General features: G+C 43.4%; 1 protein-coding gene across 2 annotated transcripts in view; it reads left to right on the top strand.

The window, feature by feature from the left end:
* ASPH (aspartate beta-hydroxylase) overlaps nucleotides 1-26858 on the top strand; it is a 190949-nt gene that overhangs the window by 42796 nt on the left and 121295 nt on the right. The window contains exons 4-6 of one of the 2 annotated variants that reach the window (XM_036263701.1): nucleotides 17278-17370; nucleotides 19922-19996; nucleotides 24171-24293. In XM_036263701.1, coding sequence (XP_036119594.1) covers nucleotides 17278-17370; nucleotides 19922-19996; nucleotides 24171-24293 — 291 coding nt within the window. Of the gene's footprint in view, nucleotides 1-2169; nucleotides 2212-4557; nucleotides 5074-17277; nucleotides 17371-19921; nucleotides 19997-24170; nucleotides 24294-26858 lie in introns of those variants that run through there. The other variant, XM_036263702.1, reaches the window with a different exon arrangement.

Genomic DNA, 26858 nt, shown 5'->3' with positions numbered 1-26858 from the left:
CATTCTAAACCTTTGCTCCTGCCTTCCTTCCTAAAACTGCTCCTTTGATTCTAAAACACTGCATTTACTTGACTCTTCTCTCTTTTCTTCAATACTTAGGGGCTTCTCTGTTAACTTCTGTTTTCCGAGTGCGGTGCTTTCTTTCATGCCTGTACTATTTCCTTCAGAGATAGAAGATGATGATTGTGGCTTAAATTATTGGCTCAGTATTAGTCGTGTCAAAAGTATTGAAAAATTATCGACTCTATTCTTTGAGTTTAGAAAAGGAAGCTTAAATCGATGCTTTGGAATTTTACACAGTATATTGCACATTGTTAATTTGTACCACTTTAAGGATTGATACCCAAACTGGAAAAGTTTTTAAGTACGCATTAGTTTTCCTGTTTCGCTAATGTGATGCTGATCTGATATTTTAGCTTACTAACACAAGAGTTAACTTCAGCATTTTCAGCAGGCTAGCTCCTTTGACTGCAGGGTGGGTGGAGGGTGGGCAGTCCAGTGTTCACACTCTGCTTTCCAAGAGGACCATCCAGGGTTGCATTTCAGAGCCTGTGGGAGTCAGGAGGGCACATTAGCATCACCAAATGTGCATTTTAGTGATTTATGCTAATTTACTTTGCACATTGGATAATATCCATATATTGACATTGTAAGTATAAGTTGGACATTTTATCCTGAAATAAATTTTAGTGGGGACTGGTCTGAGAAAGCATTCAGTTTTATAAGGTGGCATACTGTTTTCAGTAGAGTTTAGGAAAGAATCAGGTGTATCTAGGAAAAATAATTGTCACACTGGTTATAGTTGTGTGTGTATGTCAGGTATTGGATAGATACAGAGAGCCACACGGAACAGTGAGTTCACACTTCTTTCTACAGTGTAGTCAGCAGTAGTACACACTAATACTTTTTTCCTCAGAATTATGCTGGGGATAGTTCAACCAGAGTAAGTTCCATTCCCAAGTGGACTGTCTCGTTTGAGGGAAGCGACGTGGAAGTGCGGTGGCTGTTTGGAGAATCACAGAGGGACGGTTACGGTTTCTGACAGGAGTAAGTGCAAAGGGCTCCGGCCTTTCTGGTGCCCTCCGTGGTTCAGTGGCCGATTGTCCGTGTCGCTGCCTCGCAGAGGTGAGCAGCAGTCACCACCCCTGCCGCCCGGTGCGCTGCGAGAACTCCGAAAGCATGCTTCCCTGCCTGTGTGCAGCGTCCCTGACCTTAGGGTGCTAAATAAAGAATGACATCAGCCAACACAACAGTAGCTGTCCAGTGTAAATGAATCAAGATTATACCTATTTATTTTTTGTTAGATTGGAAAAAAAAATATACATTTTTTGGTGTCCTGCAGAATTTTAGTAATTAATTTATGTGTGCCATGAGATGAAAAAGGTTGAAAATTGCTGGCTTGGGAAATGGATTGACAGTTTGGAGGCCCCTTTGGAAAGTTTGCTGATACATGAGTGTAACAAAGCATGTATGTGACAAGGGGAACGTCAGTTGGCTGGATGCTAATGACAGCCTGGTTGGGATGAGAGCGTCCTGAGAGGTGTACGGTGCTGACATTGGTTAGAGGGTTAAAATAAACCCGTTATCATTACTTTCATTTGCCACAGGAGGAAATAGAAAGCTGTTGCAAAGTTTTTAGATGAAGAGTAAAAAAGTATATAATCACGTAATAGTGTATTTCTTACTTGTGTAATTTTTAAATAATGTTTGAAGCTATGGGGGGAAAACGCAATGATTATTCAAATAGTAAAGATTAAAATTCTGTGAAAATACGCTATCCTTTTGGGGGGATAGCAGTGCTGACTGGGTAGGGAAGTCAAGTCCCCAGGTGCTTTCCCCTTGGTGCTTGTAACTGATTGTGTCCCCCCTGAGAAGGAAACACCACTTCCTGTGGCAATTAGACATTTCTGACGCCAACAGCTCTTCCACGTCTCAGGCAAGTTGTGAAGTTAACTAAATCACAGGCTGATATTTCTGTTACAAATAGTGAAAGTAAGATTCTAAAATGACATAAATGATAGATATATGTTGAAGGGGTGTATTTTTTAAAGTGGTGACTTTAACTTTTGTTTAACAGACACATGGATTTTAACTACTTTATAGGTACTTATTTTTTAGTTACCTTAATATTTTGTTTATAACCTATTTTCATCTTGTAAATATCAACAGAAGGACCTGGTGGGGTAGCCAAGAGAAAAACTAAGGCTAAAGGTATTTTCTAGTTTTGAAATTAGCCTTGAGTGAATCAAGTTTGATGTTTGAAAAATGCATGACATTCTCTAGATATGTTTTGTAAATGCAGCTACTAATGCTAAACATCATTGCTTTTTGGTTTTGGGTTCACCTTTGGTCATAAGTAGTTTTATCAAGACCCCATTCAAAATTTTTCTGCCTCAAGCTTATAATATTAAGTAATTTTCTTTTCATATTATCAAACTTTGTAAGTCTTCAAATTAAGACCACATATAACAATATTGTTATATTACATATACATTTACATATACACATTCTTCCCCTCAACCTAAAACCTTACTTAGTTTGAATTTTTAAATTTCTTTTGGAAAAAAAGATACATTCATCAGTGATTGATTTCATTTCTCCAAACGCTCTGATGAAATGTTCACAGGGCACAATAAAAGCAGGCAAACCTGTAGTTTTCAGTGAAATGGAAATAGATTTATAATCTGGAGCACTTATTATGTTGGTATAGAATTTGCCATGTTTACTATTTGAATTCTTTAAAAAGGATTATGCCTGTGAACCATTCTATGGAGGCTAACAGCGTATTATTGCAGCTTATTTTATATCCCTCTGGTTTTTCTGGTTCACATGTCAATATTTATGTCCTTCACAAAGAAGGGCATGGGGGAAGTGCATGTTTTTCTTGATAAATTTGTAATAGTCTTTGTGTTGAAGTGCTTGGCGTATTTGTAGTTTATTTGTTTTCGGTGAAACATTAACAGGTGAAACTTTCACTGTGTGAGTTGCAGGTTTTGGGGATTTTAATTTTAAGGTTAGGAAATTTTAATGTTTTAGCTTTGTATCTCACCTGAATAATTTCTGGGAAGAAAACAGAATTTTCACCATTTTATTCTTATATACATAATTACAAAATAAGTGGCCAATAAAGTATATAATTTTACTTCTTGATCTGGAGCGGCCACATTCAAGGTGTGGTGGTTCAAAGCTGCGCATAGACCTGACAGCGTTCCCAGGCGTCCTGCTCTGAGCATAGCACTGAAGCAGGAGGACTTGGGTGGTTGATTCTTTGTGAACACTGTTCTGCAATTTGATAAGATTTTAATAAGATTTTCAGGAGGAATTGAAGAAAATTTGTGCTGTGTGAGTTTTACATGATTTTGGTTTGCAAAATCATCTTCCACATTTCATTATATCAAATAAATCTTTCATTTGCTTCATGTCTGCTTAAATGCTACAATGTGCAGTAAACACCTTGCTTCTCCTATGATTTCCTAACGAGGGAAGGTGAAAGTCAAACCTCTGTCTAGCAGCACTATCAACTTTAATAAAAAGCAAACTGAAAGCAGCGTCTTGCGTGAGGTTTGGAATTGCCTGTATATTCCGTTGAATCGCTCTCTTCCCTGTGAGCATGGACAACATGCGGATTGGCGTGAGTGGGTCTACATAAATTAACAGGAAACATATTTAAAGGAATACTGATTTCATAATTTTGAATGTGAACAGAAAAGAAATTCTACTTATCATTTTAGATATAATGGATACTGAATTTAAAATTTTATACTCATGGATATTGTATTTTTCTTAGTTAAAAACTTAAATTCCATTATGTTGTTTTCAAGGATTAAAAGTACAAATATTTTAAGGACATAATTGTTGGTTAGAGCTAAAATTTTTTTGAATTCTCTTTTTACAAATACTTGCAAATGACCGAAAACGTGTTCTTATGTTCTCAGTGTTCCTTTAATTGTGTTGTCGTGGTTGTGAGATGCGAGTTGTTAACACTAAAGTACTGCCTCTGTGGATGCTCTCATTTGAATATTGCATGTTAACCTTGTTTTAAGACAAATCATACCTATTTAAAGCTGGAAAATATGACGGCTAGTGTCTAGAATTACTTTTATAGCTGAAACTTTATAGAGGTTAGCCTCTGTTTTTTTTTTTTAATCCTCACCCAAGGACATTTTTGCATTTATCTTCAGATAGAGTGGGAGGGAGAGGGGGGAAGAGAGAGAGAGAAACATCGATGTGAGAGAGACAAAATGAGTGGCTGCCACCCACACGACCCCATAAGGACCGGGAACAAACTTCAACCGAGGTACGTGCCCTTAGCGGGAACCGAACCCGGGACTCTCTGGACCGCAGGCCGATGCTCTAACCGCTGAGCCAAACCGGCCAGGGCAAGCCTCTGTTTTTAGCTGTCTTCAACCTAGTATATTACAGTCACTTTTTGAACGATCATTTTTTGTGTGTGGTGAGATTGAAAAAAAGATAATACTTTTGCACTAAGCTTCTGTGAATTAAGAGATTCTTTTAATAAACATTTTTCCCTTTGATTGGATAACTTGAATGTTAAAGAACTCACTAAAGAAGAGCTGAAGAAGGACAAAGAGAAGCCTAGGTCAAAGAAGGAGAGTAAGAACGAAGAGAGAAAATGGGGGAAGAAAGGCAAAGAGGACGACCGGAAGGATAAGAGAATTGCTGATTCTGATATATCCAGGAAGGAGTCTCCTAAGAGCAGAAAGGATAGAGAAAAGGAGAAAATGGGGCTAGATAGAGGTTCTAAAACCAAGGAAAATAAGAAAAAATCAACAAATGTAAAGGATGTTTCTAGTAAAATGACTTCCAGAGACAAAGATGACAGGAAGGAAGGAGGAAGTTCCATCAAACAGACACACTCAGCAAAGGCAAATAGCCAGAAGAGAAAGAATTAGAGCCCTCGCGTCGTGGTCCCAGAAGTGGTGATGTTTCACCGTGATTTGCTGCTAAAGGGCACAGGAAATGCAATACTGCCCTGGCTGGGGAAGACACGCAAGTTATCAACTGAATGTCCTATTGGTGCTCAGCAAGCAAAGTCTTTGAAATTTCAGTACACTGTCTAATGCATCTACATTTAAAAGATGAAACTTTTAAAAATGTGTAATAAAATGTGATGTTAATAACATTCTATTTTTATTAAACTATTGATCGTGTATCCAGAGATGTGTATATTTATAATATGAATTGTAATGAACTAATTAGTACACTGAATCAGAATATTACGATTTTAAATAGTATGAATATACAGAGTGATATAACTTTCAGGGATGATAAGTACTCAGGTAGGTAGGAAGTTACCATCTTTCTCTATTTGCCCTTGTTTTTTTTCTTCCCGCATCCCTGTCCCCCTCCCCCATCTTTTCTCTTCCCATGGCACCTCCTCAAGCTCAGGTACATCCCCTGCATTCCTCCCTCTGCAGCTCTGGTCCCCCACCTCCTTGTCTCTTAGGGGGTTACCCTTCCCTCAGGTTCTCCCCAGATTAATTCAGCGTTCCCCTCTCCCATCACTCTCCTATTAAATCTATTTCCTTCACCTCCTTCATCTCTCCAAGCCTCCTGCCTCACTCCTTGGCCCTGTGAGCTACTTCTCCCTTTCCCACCAGCCACACCCCATCTTCTGTCACCCAGTACCCGCTGTGTGCCGGATACACTGTCCTGGGGGCTCTGGATACGGTTATGAAGAAAAGAGAATTCTGTTCAGGAGAACAGTTGTAGAACACTTTTATTTATATCTTTACAGGCTCAGAATAGCTGTAGAAAGGCCTTTATTATTAAAATTAGGATATCCTTTCATTTTATATCACACAGTTTTTCAGTTCTTTTGGTGGAATGCCATATATTTTTCATATTTGATATAATTGTTTACTGTTTCTAAGGAGTTGTAAATTCGAGATCTAACTAGAGGGCAGAATTTAGTTAAAACATTTAATAAAATGGAATTTCAGTTGGAATATATTTCTACAAATGGTTTGTACTATTCTGTGCATGAGTTCTTAAATCTCTAATTGTGACTACTGGTAAAATTTAGTTACTGAATTAAGAGCAACCTGATTTGTTGTAACAGAATTAAAAGTGCTACCATGAAGATTTTGTTTTCAAAAAATAGTTCATCTTTTTGTGAAAAGCTTAAAAACAGTTATTTTGACCTAATTAAAGATACTTCATGTCAGAAATGAGTGAGTGTTAAGTGTAGATGTTTCTAAAGTACTGTACACCTTTTTTAATATGCTAGCAATTTTTACTGCTTAAAATCAAACAAGCGTGTAATCGACAAAAATTTCAACTGACATGATAGATTATACATCTGGAGAGAAATCCTGGAGAACATTTAATTTAATATCTATAATTCAACCCTATTATTTTATTTAAAAACTGCGGCCCCAGGAAATTGTAATGTGGTGACTTGGGATTTTGTATGTGGATGAGTCAGGATTTTGTTTTTGTAGAGTGTAGGAGCTCAGCAAACCAGAAGGGGAATTTTATGGCTCATTTGGTTGGCAGATGCAAGGGCCCTGGCTTCATGCTCCCAAGTACAGACCTGTAGCCAGAGCTGTGCTTCCTCCTGGTCTCTTCTCGAGTCCTGGCTCCGCTGTCTTCTACCTGACCTCATTCTACGTGGAGGTGCTGCCGCGTGACGCCGAAGATGCCCTCAGCAGGCCCCTGGCCCAGCTTCTAGTTTAGCAATCATGCGAAGAGGCAGTTTCCTGGGATGGCTCTGGGAGAAAAGACCCTGGGAGAGTTACCACTGGCCTTGTTAGGCCTGGGGACCATCTGTGACCATTTTCAGAACTATATTGTCACAGGCATGCACCATTGTCAGAACTGGTTGTGTAGTTGGGCGTGGGCGAGTTTTCCCAGGCTGGCTCCTGTGCACAGAGCTTTGGATCGGGGCTGAGTGTGTCCCAGCAAACCTCACGGGAGGAGTCCTGCGGGAAGGGGACAGCTTCAGGGAGAAGAGGGAGGCTCAGAACCAGACAGAGGAGGAGGCAAAACAGGCGCTCAGGGCACATAAACGTTACAGGATTTAAACACTACGTCCTGATACTAGGTCTTGCCACCAAGATGAATTAATTTTCAAATCTAGATACCAAATTTTAAGTGTTAATTTTTCTGTAGATTTTTTTTTCTTCTTGCAGAAGGGTAGAGTGTTCTAATTGCATTTACTGAGGACATTCTAATCATTTTATCGTGGTGTTTGAGGGACAGTGGCCATGGGACATAATGTGAATAAAGGCTAAATTCTTATTTATTTTTAATCCTCACCCAATGATATTTTTACATTGATTTTCGGATAGAGCTGGAAGGAGAGAGGGAGGAAAAGAGAGAGAGAGAAACATCGATGTGAGAGAGACACATGGATTGGTTGCCTCCTGCACAACCCCAACCAGGGCCAGGACAAACTGCAACCGAGGTACATGCCCTTGGCCGGAATCGAACCTGGGACTCTGGTCTGCAGGTGACGCTCTTACCGCTGAGACACACCGGCCAGGGCAAGGCTAAATTCTAAGAAAATGAGTGAAACATTTTTTTTAGAATAACCTCTGATATGCATAAGCATAAAAACATTATCTGTTGCTGTTTAATGTAGCACCTGGAAATATTTAACTGCATTGACATTAGAAAACCGACTATTCAACTAAAAAACAGAGTGAGATGAACTTTTCGTCATGACTAATGGGCTAAAAGTATGCTGTGTCCTCAGTTTTATTCATTTTTTAAAAAATAGGTTTTTATTGATTTTTGTTTTTGTTTCTTTTTTTTAGAGAGAGAGGAAGGGAGAGAGAGAGAGAGAAACTGATTTGAGAGAGAAACATCAATCAGCTACCTCCTGCATGCCCCCTACCAGGCCAGAGCCCACAACCCAGGTATGTGCCCTGACCAGGAATTGAACCAGGACCTCAGTCTATGGGATGATGCTCAATCCATTGAGCTACACTGCCTGGGCCAGTTTTTATTCACTTTTTAAATTTAGTATGTAGTTAGTTATCTCTATATTCTGCTGCTTCATATTGTTATCTAAGGATAATTGAAACCAGAAAGGTTACCCTTTTAATATATATATATATTTAAATACATATATTTTTGAAGAGGGAGGAAGGGAGAGGGAGAAAGAAACATCACCATCACGGTGAGAGTGAAACATTGATTGCTGCCTCCTGCACGCCCCCTACTAGGGACCAGGCCTGCAACCAGGGCACGTGCCCTGACGGAATCAGCTGGCGACCTTTTGGTGCCTGGGACAGTGCGCAGCCAGCAGAGCGAGCGCATCAGAAACGGTACCTTTGTAAAATAAGTCAGTTATAAACTCTGCAGAAATCGTGTCCTATGAAGTAATTGGGAGTCAGAGGTCCTGAAAAGTGAAAATTAAATACTAAGGATGTGAGTTTATTTTGTCATTTCACTAACAAATTTTTTATTTAAGTTGCATTATGAGATGATACTTAGAATTCTAAAAAATGACATTACTGGCATAATTTTTCTTAAACTTTGGTGTGAATAACATTTCACATGTGAGTAGCACAGTCATCGTAAAGATGATTGACTTTACAAAAATAGTTAACACCTACCAACTTTTCCAAGAATCTTTTCTATCCTTTAATATTCAGACTGTTCTCTGATGAAACACTGTAACATCATTGATTTTTTTTTTCTTCATTTGTTGTGTAACCTCTATGTTTCATTTGCTGATGGCTTTTTCTGTGAATTTTAGTTATATCTACCATTACTTGTCATCATCTTTTTGAAATATTTTTATAAGATTTTCAGTTTCACCTCCTGGATGGCTTGCGCTGTGTGGGCGGTTCAGCAGGTCACACTCGGGGAGATTCTGGTAAAGCATCGACGTAACCAGTCCTCATGGATGCTTGGGTTAACCCAGGGGGAAATTCTGTGATTGGTTCATAGAGGATATTTGATTGTGTTATGGCCACAACTTCGAGGTTCCCATGATTACTTGGATAATAAGGACACCTTTTAAACGTCCATTAAAAAAGAAAGATAGGAAACAGGATTTTAAATTAAAAATTTTTTTTTTATCCTCACCGAGGACATTTTTTTTATTTTTTGTTCAGATAGATTGGGAGGGAGAGAGAGGAAGAGAGAGAGAGAGAGAGTGAGAGAGAAACATCGACATGAAAGGGACACATCGAGTGGCCGCCACCCGCACGACCCAGCCAGGGCCGGGGACAAACTGCAACCGAGGTACGTGCCCTTAGCGGGAACTGAACCCAGGTCTCTCTGGACCACAGGCAGACGCTCTAACCTCTGAACCAAACCGGTCAGGGCAAATTTTAAATGTTTTAAGTTAACTGTAGCATCATAGTGTCTGAGATGGGTCTGGTGACCGACCACATGTCCATTGACCAGTGCCTTCCTCCTGTGTCCTCCCCCATTCCTGTGCTGTCGCCCGGTGGTAACACCTGCCCAGACTGATTACTGGGGTCATTTCACTAGGAAACGCATTGTCCTGGCAGCGCTGGTTTCCCGCATTGTAAATTGAAGGTGACAGCTTTCCCTCAAGGTGGCTGTGAGAAGCCGCTAGTGCTGCACGTGGGGAAGCAGGAGGCACCTTGTGGGCACTGGTGTCTCCTTTTCCTCTGGTGCAGTCATGGTAATAATTCTGCCACGGTGTTTCAGCCCTTAAACATTTGAAGGACTGGGGCTATGATTCTATAGCAAGAGGCATTCACTATTATTCTTCAAGGTATTAGGAATATATTTAGTTCTACTTGTAAGTTTATTTATTTTTCACATTTGTTTTGATTACATATGCACTCCATTCAAATTCGCTTACAATACAGAAGTCGGACAGACATGGATTGGCTCCCAGAGCTGTGTAGTCCAGGAGTAGCTCTGGGTTTTTCTTGCATTGATCATGCTGGGTTTAGGTTCTCCAGCGTCCCTCAAGGCTGGCTTCCTTCTCAGGCAGTCTACCCCAGACTCAGTCACTTCTGCTCATATTCAAATTGTAGTCTTACAAGTGGGGGGTGGGGTAACAAAGCTGAGTTTGGCAAGACCACAGTCCTGTGAGTGGCCACCCTTAAAACTGGGGGGTGAAGGAAAAACAGTTTCCCAACAGAAAATGAATGCTCTCTTACCTGAAGAAGGGGCACAGGTGCGGGCCGGGCTATGCGGTGACTTCTATTCCCTGTACGTCGTCTGTACCAAATGCAGGTGGTTAATGGAGTTTGTTTTCTCCTCCTCTTCTCACCCCATGTCTACTTCTGCCACGGGGCAAATACAGTTGAATGGGATGGGCATTTCAGAGTCAAAGCCATCCTAACCCATAGAAGTAATTTCAGACATTTGGAGGAATATAAGAGAATATTGTCATATGGTTAATAACTACCATTGAATTATCAGGTAAATTAGGTTTGTTTTGTTAAGCTCTGTCCATTTCCCCCTGGTTTTATTCAGAGAAGAAGCTGTTCTTAGGAAACAGAGGGTGAGTATTACGTAGCAGACCCTCTCGTCTGGGGTGGTCTGGAAAACCCTCCACAACGCTGTTCAGCCTCATGTCCTCCCTCCTCCATTTATTAAACCGCATGCACTGGGTGTTTACTACCAGTTCGGATGCCGTTTTTACATAGAAATCAATTTCACAGTTTTGTAAGCCTAGGGTGCATAGAGTCATGCTTTCTTATTCTTTGCTCTCACTTTATACCTCATCTGATTTCACTTTATGTATATACTTAACACTGTTACCTATGCGTCAGTTAGTCATTTATTTCTTCCTGGCCTGAAACGTTAGTCCTCTTCCATCCTGAAAGATTAAAGGAAGTCATACACTTACAGTTTCTGTGTCTTTTTGATAATTATATATAACACCCACATGCTCTGTTATCTCTTACTGGTTCATTTAACAAATATTCTGAGTATCTGCAGCTGAGCAGGGCTGTGCCAGGCCCTGGGGACAGGAGGCCAGGGTGGCTACAGTCCTTGCAGTGTGATGCTGTGAAGAAAACACAACCACTCGACTGCTAGTGAGTCCCCTCTTGAAAGTGCTCCTGCGCTGTGTGGGGGCCACCCTCTCTCCCTTCTGGCTCCAGGCGTGTCAGCACATCTGCAGGCACTTCCTCTGGCCTCCCCAGGAGGGCGGGCTGCTGCCCTGCAGCTACAGCGCCCCCACGTGGCCCCCTTCCTGGGCTTTGCTTTCCTGCCAGACTGGTTAATGTTCAATCTCTATCATAGTAACTGATAATAATGGGCATTCACTGTATGTTTATTGAATGGTGAACATATAAAATTATGTTAGAAAATGAAAAGTATGTTTTGTTTAAAAGAACAAAGCACCCAGAAGTTTCTTCAGTAATTGTTTTAACCACCGTGGAAATTGCCTACAGCTGGGCTCACATTGCTGCGTGTGCAAGGAGAAGGGGTAAAGGAAAATATAGATTGGGGGAAAAATCATTTAATTCTCAAAACCCTTGTAAAGTTTTTAGTATCTGCTCTTCATACTTGTGGACACCAAAGTTGTAGCACTGACCATGTGCTCGAGGTGGGATTAAAGTGGACTTGAAAGGCACATGGGTCTACACACCATCTTGCATTATAAGATGTAAGCGGAGTCCACTCCATTCCAGTCTTTGTAGACTCCTATCATTGATCCTGAAACCAGGCTCTTGGAAGCCTTTTGGAGTGTTTAATTTTTTTTTTTTTTTTAGTTTTATATCATCCTCTTTCTGAAATCTGTTCATCCTGAGTCTTGTGAAGATGCTTTGAATCTGGGATTCTTATTGTGGGTCATAGGGCAGCTCTTACTTCCTGCCGTCTCAGAATTTGGTGAGTTATAAGGCTGCTGCTGGGTTACCTGCTAACATCTGTATTTGCCGATTATACAAGCCAGGAACTACAATGAAGATGCGCATGGTCAATTAGTATGCATGCCTTCTGGTTTACTGATTTCCCAGAGTATTTTTCAAGTTTCATGTACCTGGGAGGGTTATTCTTGGGGCTTATTGCTTTAGACTCTTAGATCACTTGCATTGGAAAGTCAGAGACCTGAGCGTTTCCCCTGCACAGACATCAGCAGCCGGAGTGACCTGGATAGGTAACACCAACGTTTCCACCCGTCTGTATACCACTGATCGATAAACCAGTTTTAAAATGTCGGAGCTTTTTGTGAGTGAAGTAGATGGAATTCTGTACAGCATAGTACTATTTATAATTCCCAGATTTTGTCGAGGAAATGTTTTGTATATACTTCTTATGAAAACTCTTTTTTACTCAGAGTGCTTGCCTCTGTCACCCTGTCCAGGACCTTTGAGTCTCGTGCCCTTGCTCACTCCGGCTGCCCAAACTGCCTGGGTCTTCCTGGCCCCCAGGACCTCCCCCTGGGGAATTCTGTCCTGGTAGCTATAAAGCCTCACCTGGAACACTCTTCACCAGTGTAACTCGAGCCATGATGTACCTGCTCAAATCTTATCAGGAATCTGTTCAAGTCTTATCAGTGGGTCCTTTTCTCTGCAATTTAGTGCAGATAGCCCCGCCTCTCCCTGGGGGCTGGCGCCCACGGTCTCCCTGGTCCCCATGCCATCTTCCCATCCCACATGCTCTCCATATTTTGTGTCTTATATTTTTAATTGTTCCCTGTCCATGAGAGGTAGGGGTTTCGTGTGTTTGTTTTCTGCAGAATAGAGCCTTGCATAGCAGGTGCTAAGTAGTTGTTGAATGAAGTGCACTCTGCACAATGTGATGAGTACTGAGCTGCCACGGACACGGGGAGGAGATGCGCTCGCCCTTCCTCAGGTACACGGGGAGGAGATGCGCTCGCCCTTCCTCAGGTACTTGGGGAGGAGATGCGCTCGCCCTTCCCCACGGACACGGAGAGGAGATGCGCTCGCCCTTCCCCACGGACACACAGGAGGAGATGCGCTCGCCCTTCCCCATGGACGCGGGGAGGAGATGCGCTCGCCCTTCCCCACGTACACCGGGAGGAGGAGGAGCACTCACCCTTCCTCAGGTACACGGGGAGGAGATGCGCTCGCCCTTCCTCAGGTACACAGGGAGGGGAGGAGATACGCTCGCCCTTCCCCACGGACACGGAGAGGAGATGCGCTCGCCCTTCCCCACGGACACACAGGAGGAGATGCGCTCGCCCTTCCCCATGGACACGGGGAGGAGATGCGCTCGCCCTTCCCCACGTACACCGGGAGGAGGAGGAGCACTCACCCTTCCTCAGGTACACGGGGAGGAGATGCGCTCGCCCTTCCTCAGGTACACGGGGAGGGGAGGAGATACGCTCGCCCTTCCCCACGGACACAGGGAGGAGGTGCGCTCGCCCTTCGCCCTTCCCCACTGTACAGGGGGAGGAGGTGCGTACACGGGGAGGAGGTATGCTCGCCCTTCGCCCTTCCCCACGTACAGGGGGAGGAGGTGCGTACACAGGGAGGAGGTACGCTCGCCCTTCGCCCTTCCCCACGTACAGGGGGAGGAGGTGCGTACACAGGGAGGAGGTGCGCTCGCCCTTCCCATGTGGTCAGTGCATGAGCTAGGAGCAAGGGCATTGTGTGAGGTAGTCAAATTGGTATGAATGGTTGATTTAAAGTGCTCATTTCATTTACTTTTTATAACTTCTTTCATTTTTAATTAAAATTAGAGGAAACTTGTGTATTTCTTAAATACAAACATGATTTAATTTTTAAAAATTTATCTGATACGCTCAGAGGACTAAAAGGTATGTCTGAAGAATGTTCATCTGTTCTCTAAGCTGCAGAGGGGCTGTGCGGCTGGCTGGGCACTCAGCCAGCGCTGGGCACTCACGGCCGGGCAGTGCGGGCCTCCCGGGCCTCCAGCCAGGGTGGGAGTGGAAGTGGTTCTGGTTTTGACCATTGAAACTGAAGGGGAGCGTAGGGGTGCATGTATTCTTTCTGGTGGGTGTTTCAGGCTTCTTAGGATATATTCCTGGAAGTGGGCTCACTGGTCAAGTGGCAGATCCATAGATAGCAGTGCTGTTTATAGCAGCTGAGATCTGGAAACAGCCCAAGTGCCCATCGGTGGGTGAGTGGGTGAAGAAGCTGAGGTGCATTTACTCAATGGAGTACTATGCAGCTGTAGGAAGGAAGGATCTCTCGCCCTTTGAGACGACCTGGAGAGTACTATGCTAAGCGAAATAAGCCAGCCGGAGAAAGACCAGTATCACATGATCTCACTTATTCCTGGAAAATAATGAACACAGTAAGCTGGCGAATGAAACAGAGCCAGAGACATGGAAGTAGGGAACAGACTGACAGATCTCAGAGGGAAGGGGTGGTGGAGGCGGGAAGAGATAAACCAAAGGACTAATATGTGTGTATGCACAGCCGATAGACACAGACAACAGTGTGGTGGGGGTGGGGGTGGGAGAAGGGAGGGTGTCATTGGGGGAAAACACAAGGGACAACTGTAATACTTTCAACACTAAAGATACATTTTAATGTTAAATAATTTAAACAATAAAGATAAAAAAAAATCGAAAGGGAAGATTGCTGGAGGCTTCTGGGAAAGATTTCCTCACGCCTGAGAGAGGAGAGCAAGAGGAAAGCAAGGCGTCCTTTGCTTCTGTGCAAGGAGCGGCTGGGAGCCGACAGCAGCCGGGACAAAGCAGTGCTGAGCCACCTCCTGCCCCCCTCCTGCCCCCCTGCTGCCCAGCTGGGTCAGGGCCCCTCTGCTCACGCCTGTGTGAGTCGTGTGTTCTCATGTGCAGTCCCAGGAACAGCCGAGCTGATGCATTTGTTTCACAGTGTAATTTTGAATACTTCAGTGCTTGCCATGTCTACCTCATAATAAATCCAGTTTGAAAACCCTTTCCTTGTGAATTGACCTTATATGTGTTCTATTTTTCTTGTTTAATTTTTTCCCAAAATTGTATATGACATACGGATTCAACCCTATTCTCTGAAGAACACTTATTCATGGACCAAAATGGATTCGGGTGGCAAACAAACAAAGGGAAACACCAGGGCTGATTCTTCCATATGGGTTGTCAGAGCAATAAGAATTAGTCTAGAGTGTGTGTTCGTTAAATTTGAGGAGCTGTAGAGGTTCAGGGGAGGAGAGTGCGAACATGCCCCTCAGCTGCTTCGGTGTTTACAGTACTGTTTGGTTTTGTGTTATTTCACCTCTGCAAAATAGCTGTGACCAGGTATCGACGGATTTACAATTCATCTGCCACTTTGGACAGAAAAGAAAACTGCTCAGTATTTTCTCTTGTTATATACTTTTGCTTTCTCCTGTCATTTTTCACGGTTTACAATTTCAATTGTAGAGGCAACTCCCAAGTGATTGAGAAAGCCGACTTGAGGGGCATTTTATGTCTGAATATTAGTGTACTAGTAGTTTTCGAACACTTCAGCAAAGAAACTGTTTTTTTCAAAAGAAACTCTCAAAATTCCATAGGGGGGATTTAAAAGATCTTTATTGTTTGGTAAGAAAATTTTATTGCTTACTGAACTTATGGTACACAGTTGGAAAACCCACTACATATGGGATTAGTGAAGAATCACCTGAAATTTTGCATTTAAACCGAGATACTTTTGAAAGTAAAATAATTTTACCAGGACAACAAATATCAGTCAGCTGGGACTGTCATAGGCAAGTTAGGGTTGTGTTGCTGTACCCAGTGAGTGTGAGCACAGATACGAATATGTGTGGTAAACCGCAGTGGGAAAATCTATATGAATTCCGGTTCCCACTTTTGTAGCCTGGGGCCACTGTGGTGCAGCCACGGAGCCTGGCCCCACAGAATCTCTGTAACGTTAGAGTCACCACACCATGGGGTGTGGTCAGCCCTTCAGCACGTGTGGATGGAGCGCCTGCTCTGCGCGGGTGTTCTCTGAGGTGCTGAGAGCAACAACCAAGCGCATGATTGTGAAGATTCCTCAGGTTTGCCCTGTTCATTCAGCAGAACTCGGTGGTTACTGCCTCCACACTTGTACCACTGACGTCAGAGGTGTAAGGCTGGGTTACGCCCTGGAAAGGCATGGGGTGCTTTCAGCCCGGAATCCGGCCTCAACATGGGATGTCGTAGTAGGCCTTCACCTCGCCCTCCAGCCCCTGGAACTGAGCTACCGTTAGCACCAGAGGATTTGTGGCAGTTCCCTTCGGAATGTACTTTATGGTTAGAAGTCACTTTATCGTTATGGATGGAACATTGGAAATAAAATGATGAGGGGTGTTTCTGTGTATCTCTGTCTCAGCATCTTTAGGATTTGGGAGAGGAAGGTGGGGTATGTTTGTGCATGAGGGAAAAATGAAGAGGTAAAGAAAAGGGGATGATAAGGAAAAATACAGAGTCAAAAAAGAGTAAAAGACATTGAAATGAGAATTTTCTGCACCAAATAGTACATGTACATTAAGAGTTTATACAGGTGCTTAAGATTAGAAAAGTGCCTCTCAATTCTTGGCCTTTTTACTTCAGGCTTTTGATAGGCACAGCACGCTCGCTTCTCAGTGGGGTGTCGAGGAGCCCAGGGGTCCGGACCGGGGATCCACACGCTGTACCCAGCTAGTTTAGCTTTCGAATAGTTGCGTTTAATGGAGGATATATTTTAATGTTCTACCTATAACATACCAAAGAACTAATTCAGTAGAACACATTTTAGACTGGTGTTGACTTTAAAATCAACTTTCATGTTAATTTACCCTGTTATATATTTTTTAAGACAGTAAAAAAAAAACTTTTTAAAATCTGTATCTTTTAGCTCTTATGGAATAATATGATTGCTTGTGTAACCATACACAAGATTGTGAATAGTTACATATATGATTTCTTCTCACTTTGAACTACAGTTTTCACGAAGAATAAATAATTTACATATAAGTCAAAATCAGTGTGCTCACAAACAGCAGTAGAAAATCCAAGTATATCTTCACTGTCTTTTTGCTGAATCCAGAGTCCAGGACTTAGAAATTCATTAGTCAGTTATGGAACTTGGGGAGCTTGAACTCCCACTGAACTGCTTTTGGCAAGTTCAGACGTGACATTATATTTTAGAGGTTCATGAACATTTCAACAGTGGGTTTTTCTTTTAAGTGAAAGATTATCTGAGGTAAGGAGGTGTTAAAGGCCCATGTGAAGTTAAAGAGCCAACTATTTTCATACTTCGGTTTTTAAGCCTATGAGTGTTTTCATGTATAAAGTCTTGTAAACATTGAATTGCTTGCACTGTTGATGAAGTGTTTGAAAATATTATTCGTCCTGGTTTAACATGTTAAAAAAAAAAAAAAGAGAGAGAAAAAACAAAAACACAACGTGAGTTAACTTTGTGAATAAAAATGCAGGTCTTAAAGAAAGATCTGCTTCAAAACCAACAGTCCGACCCGAAGAGGCTGAGACATTCCGTGGGCAGGAGGAGCAGGTTCCTGAGGGGACAGGTAAGCTTTCCTGGCATTCCGACCCAGTGCCCCTTAGCCTGCTGTGTATCTGTTCGTCCCAGTTCCCAGTATCCACAATCACGTTTCACCCACAATTTGTTTCACAATGGTTACAGAATTGCGAAATCGTTTTTCTTCTCCTAAACTTTATAGTAAAGTTAATTTTGTTTCCTAGTAAAAATTTACACAGGATGGTTTTAATTTCTGAGATCCAGAATCGAAGGCACAGACAGGTGCTCATGGCGTCACACAGCCATCAGGAACTAACGCCATGTTTCTCGATTCTAATTCCAGGACTACTGTGCCTTACCACCTGGAAAGTAAGTTAGACACAGACAGTCGAGTAGGTCTGCTGAGTTCTCAATCTTAATATGAGAATATCTTTTCTGCGTCAGAGGGCTGCCCACCTTCATGTGTCTGTGAAGCCTGTTTTACATATTCATGATTCCTAGATCAGTTCAGGTATCTTCTTGGTCACCCATGGATGAAAGCTCATAAAATCTCTTAATAAGGTGGCAAATGAAATTTGAATCCATTACTATTATTTTCTATTTATGCTGAGATATTTATTACAAAATAGTATTTAATTTCTGCACATTTTTCATTTACTCAGTCCTCAAATATTTGGTTTCATTTGCCACCTAGTGGAAGTGTTGGGTATGACACCATATATTTACTAGCAATTTAAGTCCCGATTTTATCACTTTGATGAATAATATTTCCTTCCTTTTAAGATCAGTTTGTTGATTTTATTTTTATATTTGTCCAAATCATAACTGTAGGAGAATGTACTGTCTCCCTCTCATTCCTGTGGAATTGCTATAAGCATACCATGGCAAGAGTGATTTTTTAAAAAGACATAATTTAAATATGTGTTTTGGATTTAGCATCCTAGATTTTACTTTGTGCTAAATAAATTTATAATTTAAAAAGTTTTTCAGAGCTAATACTCTGAAATGTGCCGTTTGCTTTCACTCTTTAATTTCTTAATATTACTCTTTGCATATTACTGATAACTTGTTCTCCTAAATCTGAGTTTATCACCACCTCTTCTTGGCAGTATTTGGTTTCATTTAAATGTTGCCTTCTCACCCTTTCTCTTGTCTGACTTAGCCTCTCTCTTCTCTGTCTCTCACCTATTCCATAAACATAGGTACACGCCTCTCATTAAAGTACAATAAAATAAGCCCTCTCTGGATTCCTACAGCCCTTTTTCTCTGCTCTCCAGACCCCCTCTGTTGTACTAGCCAGACTTTGAAAGAAGAGTCTGTGGTTGCTTTTTCACCTTGCTTTCCCGTCAGTCTTGAACTCAGTCTCTGTCTGGCTTCTGCTCCTCCTGGCCTCCCCAGGGCGAAGGAGGAGCCCGGCAGAATCAGTGGGTGGACGAAAGGGCACCGCGCTGCCAAGTTCACCCGGTGCTGGTGCTGTGGCTGGGTCCCCAGGCTGTGAGGCGAACCCGGGGGCTCAGATTCTGTTCTGGAGCCATCGCCTCAGGCAAAGGAAGCCATTGAAAGGTTCAGCGGAGGAGCCCCCGGCCACCCTCCCTCTGCTCGCTTTCTGTTCTCTGGAAGGCTGCGGAGCTGGGAGCTGAGCTAGGAAGCTGTCAGGCATCGTGAGAGATGAGGGAAGAAGAGAGGTTGGCAGGCTTTAGAAATGGTTTTGTGGTGTGATTAGCAAAATAGATTCTGAAACATTTTCCTATGTGACATTCCAGTGATCTTAGTCTGTCCTTGTCATTGAAGATGAGCTCGTGAATATAACTGAAGTCACTGCATTATTTCATAGGACAGCATTCGTGATACCATGTCTAGCGCTACTTCTATTTACGGAACATAGGTGATGTTTGTTAGAAACTTATAATCGTGTCAGTGTAATTATAGCACCTGGTTTGTTGTGTGGTGTCGCAATAAACCCGATAATCCGATAAGCGCCACAGTGGTGTCAGAATGTCATTGCTAATGTGGTTCTGTTTATAATTGACACCTGCTTCGGTCTACGAGTCCGACCGTCAGATGGGGTTCTCCAAAGCTGAAAGAACTATTGCTTATAATGTAAGGTCTGCTAGTCATGATTGATGGCACCTTCTGGGAGTGGTCAGCCAACCCTGACCTCGCAGTCCTCATAACTGTTGAGGGCCCTTCCCGACTGTCAGGGAAGACATTCTGAGCGTTTTTTCCCATTCCTTTCTTTTTGCCTTCCCCATTGTCTTTATTCCATTATTAGTGTGAATTTTGTTATTTAGAAATTGAAATAATTTTGCTCTGAGTGTGGTAGTCTTTTAAAAAAAAATCTGAACCCAAATTAGTTTTCTTGTTTTGAAATCTTATGAAGTCTTAAAATTTATATCTGCTGTGTCAAAATAAAATCAATTTTAAATACCCGCCACATTTGCCAACATAGAAAAAAAAAGTAGTGAACTGTTGGGAAGGATGCAGAGTTGCTTAGCCAGATACAGTCATGTGAACGTGTGTACATACCTGGATGCCGTATTTCAGGTTCTACATTGATGTCTAGGTCTTTCCTACTTAGTTATGTTTTGTAATTATTTTAGGACCTCAGCATATTGAAGATGAAATACAAGAAGAAATGCATTCCTCTCTTCACGAAACAGTATACACAGAACATGGTATGAATTAGAATCTGTTTTTTTTTTGTTTGTTTCATGCATTACTAAAATAATTACATGATTAAATGACTTGGACACTATTTTAAAATTTAAATAATAATTGAGTGGTTTTTTTTTTAAAGTTATTGAAAGGCAGATATTTTTGAAATAGCACTGAACTTGATTTTCTCCACCCTACCGTTAAGGAATTTATTGCAAGGCACCCAATCCATGTTTCTCTCTCACATCGATGTTTCTGTCTCCCTCTTCCTTCCTCTCTCTCTAAGAAATAAATTAAAAAAAAACGCAAATACATATTTTTGCCCTGGCTGGTTTGGGTCAGCAGCCAGAGCATTGGCCCTTGGACCAAAGAGTCATGGGTTTGATGCCAATCAAGGGCGCATGCCTTGGTTGAAGTTTGGTCCCCAGCCCTGGTTGGGGTCGTGTGGGAGGCAACCAGTCGATATGTCTCTCTCACATCGATGTTCTTCCCCCGCCCCCACCACCCCATCAGAAGGTAAATGGAAAAATATCTTTGGGTGAGGATTAAAAAAAAAAAAAAGGAACTTATTGCATACACCTAGTAAGAAATAGTAGGAATACATGAGAATAAACGAAAGGAGACCAGTGGTACCCCAAGGAGGGGTGGCAAGGACAGGAGGGCGGAAATAGGACACAGCCAGCGAGCTGTCCTGGGCTGCAGGGCCTGCCGCTGGCCCTGGAATTTCACTGCCTGCTTGGCCGGGGAGGTCACAGGGCAGACGGGCAACGTTCAATTATGTCAGTCCTATTACCAGAGAGGAAATAAACACGATCTACTTAGAGAAAACATTTTCCCAACGCTTACATCTAAAAAATTTGTATGTCAACCTCTGTACAGGGAATGTGAAATGATACTCCAGAAACCAGTGTTTTAGGACTTTATGAGACTGCTCCCTTGATACAGGCGGAGGGTACCACCCCGAAATGTAGCTCACGAAGGGATCCTGAAGGAGGCAGGGCAGTGCTGTCCTGGTACTCCCGACAGTTTGGTGTGAGCTAAAGGTAGTCCTAAAGGAAAAAGTGTGCCTTGAAAACAGACAGACCTGCCCTGGGTTCAGCTGTGCTCCCGCAGGCCCACGGCCCGGCCTTTCCCAGCCTCAGATGTGGGTGAAGGCGCCGCATCCCATCGGCTCCGTCTGTGGTTGGGAGCCGGCCCTTGCCTTTGGCTGCGGAGGCCCAGGAGCCTGTGTCCTTGCATTGCTGGTGACATCCCAGTGGGGGACGCGGTCCTGCCCGTGCGAGGAAGCGCAAGCGTTCCCTTCCTCGTCCTTTTTGAAACTTGAGCACAGGGCAGATGCCCCACGATGTGAGCGAGTTTGGTATAATGAGGAAATGACCTTTCGACGTGGGGCCTGGAGGTGGTGCAGCGCTTCCCAGGCACACGTCAGCAGGCCGCTAGCGCAAAGGGCATGGTGAAGACTGTCCCAGGCCAAAGAGGATCTGAAAGTTGTTCGGCATGGCCCGAAGTTGGGGGTGGGGGTCTTGGGTGGAAATTGACAAGGGAAAGGATATTTTTACTTGATTCCAAGTAATTGAAACCGCTGGAGGGTGTTGAGAGTCATGCACTCTGTCTGCAGCACGGAGGATAGGCTGGAGGGACTTGCCCAGGGATCAGAGGGTGTTGTGTTGGGGACCCAGTGAATCCAGGCGCTTAGTCATAATAACAAAGGTGGGAGAGAGGAAGCGGAGAGGTGGGTGGGTGTGGGAATTCAGACAGAAGGGAGACGTTGTGTCTGGCACCTGTGCTTCTTGCCACAAGCCTTTGTCTGGGATCTGTTTGCGTCTTTATGAAGACTTTCTCTTTCGGAAATAGGCCATGACTTTCGGTGTTACTTGGGTCGCTTCTGAACATGTGTCTGTGGCCCTGTGCTCTCGTCTGAGCTCCTGGTTCATCCAGCTGCATGTTCACCGCCACTTGCATATTTTATGAGCGTCTTAGATTTAAAATGTACCTAAAACTGAATTCCTGCGTCCTCTCCACCTCACAGCTCTTCCCCACTCTCCGCTAACGTGTTGTCTCTTCCTTCGGTTTTTATGTTTCGGTTAATGGTCTCCTTATCCAGTGAGTTGCTTAAGCCAAAAGCCTGGGAGTTTTCCCTGATTTCTGTCTCCATTCCTGCCCTCGGGGGTCCGTGACCAGGGCCCTCGGCTTTGCCTGCAGCGTGTCGGGCGCTGCGCGTGGCAGCCGTCCCCGCTCCCCCTTGCATGACCGCTGCAGTGGCGTCCGGTTGGGTCCCTGTTTCCATTCCTGCTCCTCTGCTCCCCGTGTTTGATGTGGCCTGTGCCTTATCCCGCCCCGTCTCTCCCCCGTCACTTTCTCTAGCCAGCTGGCCTTTGTTCTTTCCCTGGTGATTGCAAACCTATCCCTGCCGTGGGGCCTTTGCACTTGTTATATCTTCTTCTGGTGCGTGTGTGTGTGTGTGTGTGTGTGTGTGTGTGTGTGAGAGAGAGAGAGAGAGAGATCCAGTCTTTCCATCTTATCAGACCAAACATGGCCTCCCTGACCACCTCTAAAGGGGACGCCCTTCCCCGTCACTGCTTTATTACTGGGGTTCCACTGCCACGTGTTAGCTGTATGGCTTTAGTCCTCCCTCAGGTTCCTCGTCCTTCAGAGCCGGGTCACAGTCCCTGCCTCACAGGTGGTCTGATGGCCGCAGAGGCCCGGCAACGCCTTGAGCCCAGTAAGCCCGGGGGAAGCTGTTCTTTTCCCGCCGGGTGTCACCGGCAGGAGGCGCACAGAGCGTGCGGTGCGTGGTTCGTGCTCCTGCCCAGAGCAGGACCTTCCAGTGCACGGGGCTGGCCGAGGGAGAGAAGTCCTGCTCGCGCAAGGACCCCGCTCGCTGCATGAGTGAGCGAGGAGGAAGGAACATGGTAAGACGAAAAAGAGTAGTAGAATTAGGGAGAAGAATGAGCACTGGTAATTGGTTTGCTGAGTAGCAAAACGTCAGAAGTGAGGAGAAACAACGGTGCAGGATAGGATGCGGAGGCAGGAATCGTGAGTAGGCTCAACATAAACGGGCTGCACGATTCATGGGCTCCTGAGAGCGTCCTGTGCCTCAGTGAAAACAAGGTGACAGAGGGAACCTGGCAGTCTTGGGGTGCAGTTCAGTGGCAGTAGAAATAGTAATACTGTCATTACTGTGATGAGAATGATGTTGAAAGGTATAGCAACAATGATAACAACGATGATAACAACGATATCTAAATACTGATGGGCCAGGCATTTTGCTAAGTCCTTTAACCCTCACCGCCACGCTGCAAGTAGATACTATGATTATTTCCTTTTTATGGAAGAGAAATGTTAGGCACAGCGTAGTTAAGTAACTTGCTCAGGGTCACCGCGCTGGTGGGGAGGACCCTCAGTCTGGAGCCATACATTCCAGCCCCCACACTTGAACCACCAGGCGCACTGCACAGCCGAGACCAGTTCCCTTGGGTTCTTTGGTTTGTGTACGCACAGGACATACTCTGCTTGAAGCCATGTCGAGTTACTACGGGGAGGAGGTTTCACACCACCACCGCAAGCTGTACCACCCTGCAGTGGAATAAGGTAGCATGTCCACATCTACACAAAAGAATAGTTCAGTGTATCATAAAAGTTTCAGAAGAAACAATGGGCATCTTTGCAAAACTTAAAGACTAAACAATAAGAACCTGTAGATGCAGAGAATAATCCACATGACCCAATACTGATGACCTAGCCTTCATTTTAGAATGGTGGTATAGAGTCATTTAAGATTGTTACACAGGATTTTATGTCAATTCTCAGTGAAAGGTCACAGGGTGACCTTTTCTCTGCTCTAATGGAGGAGGCAAATATATTAATATTTATGAATTCATTTATTTTCTTATTAAAGATTTATTGAGCGCTTCCGTTGGCTACGCATGGCCATAGGTGCTAGGCATGTATAGTGAACAAACTACATGAGGTTCCTGACCTTGGTGAGGTCACGTGCTGCTGCGAGATGGCCCATCCCCATCAGGTGGACAGCACTTGGCCAGCGTGGAGCAGAGCTTTAGAGTGGGCACCAGCCTGTGCGGGGGCCCCAGGGCGGCGAGTGCCTCCCCGCAGGAGCCCGTGCGTGTCCTTCCGAGGGGCCTGTGTGCCGTGGGCCCTGCTGTACACCTGTCTCTGCTCACTGTCCTTTCTCAGGAGAAGACCTGCAGCCAGAGGAGGACGGGCCAGCAGAACAGCAACCGGACGAGGACGATTTCCTCGTAGGAAGTGACGCAGAGGACAGAATCGAGCCCCTGGAAACTGGCACATTTCAGGAAGGTAGAACTCGTTCTTGCTTTTAGAATAAAAGAAAGCCAGCAATTTGTAATTATAATTTTTTAAGTGTTTCTTAAATACCTTTAAAATCAATATTTAATTTTTACCTAGAGTTGTTTTGTTTTTGTTTTTTCTTAAGGAGAAGCTAAAAACTTCAGTTAAAATGACTTTTATCCCCATAGACACAGACAATAGTGTGGTCATGACCAGAGGGAAGGGGGCAGGGCTGGGTGGAGGTGGGTAAATGGGGGGGGGGGGTGGGAACAACTGTAATGGTATCAACAAAAAATTTTTTAAAAATGGAAAAAAAAAGATTTTCCCCCCCTTAAATAAATAAACAACCCAATTTTGATTCAAATCACTTTTAGGGACACTCAGAATATATCCATTTCTTATGGAAAGTGGGTGAAATACTTCAGCACATTGCTTTATTGTGCTCTCCTTTCTAGAGGGCCATGGATTATGAACAATTCAAACAAAAGATGAACTATTTTACCTGATAACCAGTCACAGGCTCTTGTTCTGACATAAACTCCGTAGCTACAGCGGGTAGAACACAATGCTTATCTTTGTATGAGTCACACTTTCTGTAACGGCCAGGGGTCGACGTCGGGGTCTGTGCAGACCCTGTGGTTGGCACTGTCCAGCATTGCCGCGGTAGCTCAGAAGCAGTCCTTGACCATCCCTAAGTGGGGATATGTGGCTGAGTTGTATATTTTTATTTTATTTTTTAAATCCTTACCTGAGGATATTTTCCCATTAATTTCAGACAGAGTGGGAGGGAGTGAGGGAGGGAAAGAAAGAAAGAGAGAAATATTGATGTGAGAGAGACACATCAATTGCTTGCCTCCCACACAACCCTGACCAGGGCCAGGGACCAAACCACAACCCAGGTACGTGCCCTTGACTGGAATCGAACCTGAGACTCTTTGGTCTGCAGGCCGATGCTCTAACCACTGAGCAAACCAGCCAGGGCTATGACTGTGTTTAAGTAAAAGTTGACAAAATCAAGAGGCAGCATTGATCTGGGCTACAGACCATAGTTTGTTGACATTTCTTCTGTTTTAGTATTTTAGTTTTTGAAAATTTTTAAATTAAATTTATTGGGATGACATTGGTTAATAAAAAGTTGTAGGTTTCAAGTGTACAATACTATGATACCTCATCTGTATATTGCATTGTGTGCCCACCATCCAAAGTCAAATCTTCTTCATCACCATATATTTGACCCTCTTCCCCCTTCACTACCCCCCGCCTCCCATCCCTGTGGTAACCACCACACTGTTGTCTGCATCTGTGAGTTTTTTGTTTGTTTTTCTTGTTTACTTCTTTTCATTTTTATATCCCACATATGAGTGAAATCATAGGGTTCTTGACTTTTTCTGTTTGACGTATTTTGCCTAACTTGACATTCTCAAGATTTATCCGTATTGTCGCAGATGGCAATATTTTATCTTACGGTTGAGTGGTATTCCACTGTGCATATGTACCACATCTTCTTTATCCAGTCATGTATCGAAGGCCCTTGGGTTGTTTCCTTGTCTTGGCCACCGTGACTAATGCTGCAGTGAACATTAGGGGTGCGTCTGGTTACTTAAATATTAGTTGAGTGGTTTACCGTGGATCGTTTATTATAGGTAAGTTATAGTTATTGACTGTTGACATAGAAAAGTAATTTGTGTGTGATAAAAACTCTTCATATATGTTGTGCTCTGCTTTGCTTTAATATGAGGCGACTGTGGTTATTGGAAACCTGTTAAATAAGTATAAATGCTTTCTTCTTATGATATCTACCTCTTTTGTGAAAGTAGTCCTTTAAGACAATGAGTTCTTAAAAGATTTTAAGCCACACTTTTATTAAAAATTTTATTTATTGGTTTTAGAGAAAGAAGCAGGGAGCACACATGCAAGAGAGAAACATTGACTTGTTCTTCCACTTACTTTTAAATTGTTTCTACAGGTTTATTATTGTTGTTCCACTTACCACATATTTGTGCATTCATAGGTTACTCCTTGTATGTGCCCTGACCAGGGATCAAACCCGCAGCCTTGGCGTATCAGGTCGATGCTCTAACCAGCTGAGCTCCTGGCCAGGGGAAGCCACAAGCTTTATACTCTGATTGATTTTTGTCATTTTATATAAAATATATAAACGAGCCCTGGCCAGTTTTGCTCAATGGTTAGTATTGGCCCATGGACTGAAGAGTCACGGGTTCAATTCCCAGTCAAGGGCATGTACCTGGGTTGCAGGTTTGATTCCCAGCCCCAGTTGGGGTCATGCAGGAAGCAACCAATCCATGTGTCTTTCTCTCACATCGACGCTTCTCTCTCTCTCTCTCTCTCTCTCTCTCTCTCTCTCTCTCTCTCTCTCCCCCTCCCTCCCTCCCTCCCTCTCTCCCTCTCTTCCACTCTATTTAAAACTCAATAGAAAAATACCCTCGGATGAGGATTAACAACAACAAAAAAGAAAATATGTAAATAATATAATTGTATGTTTAAAATGAATGCTAATGAAACATTCTTCATTTGAGATGGATGTTTCATTTCTAAGGAGTCATAAAAACAACA

Source organism: Molossus molossus, unplaced genomic scaffold (assembly GCF_014108415.1).
Source record: "Molossus molossus isolate mMolMol1 unplaced genomic scaffold, mMolMol1.p scaffold_m16_p_16, whole genome shotgun sequence".
Lineage (NCBI taxonomy): Eukaryota > Metazoa > Chordata > Mammalia > Chiroptera > Molossidae > Molossus > Molossus molossus.
Note: the sequence above shows the minus strand (reverse complement) of the source record. Positions and strands in the feature narration are given on the sequence as shown.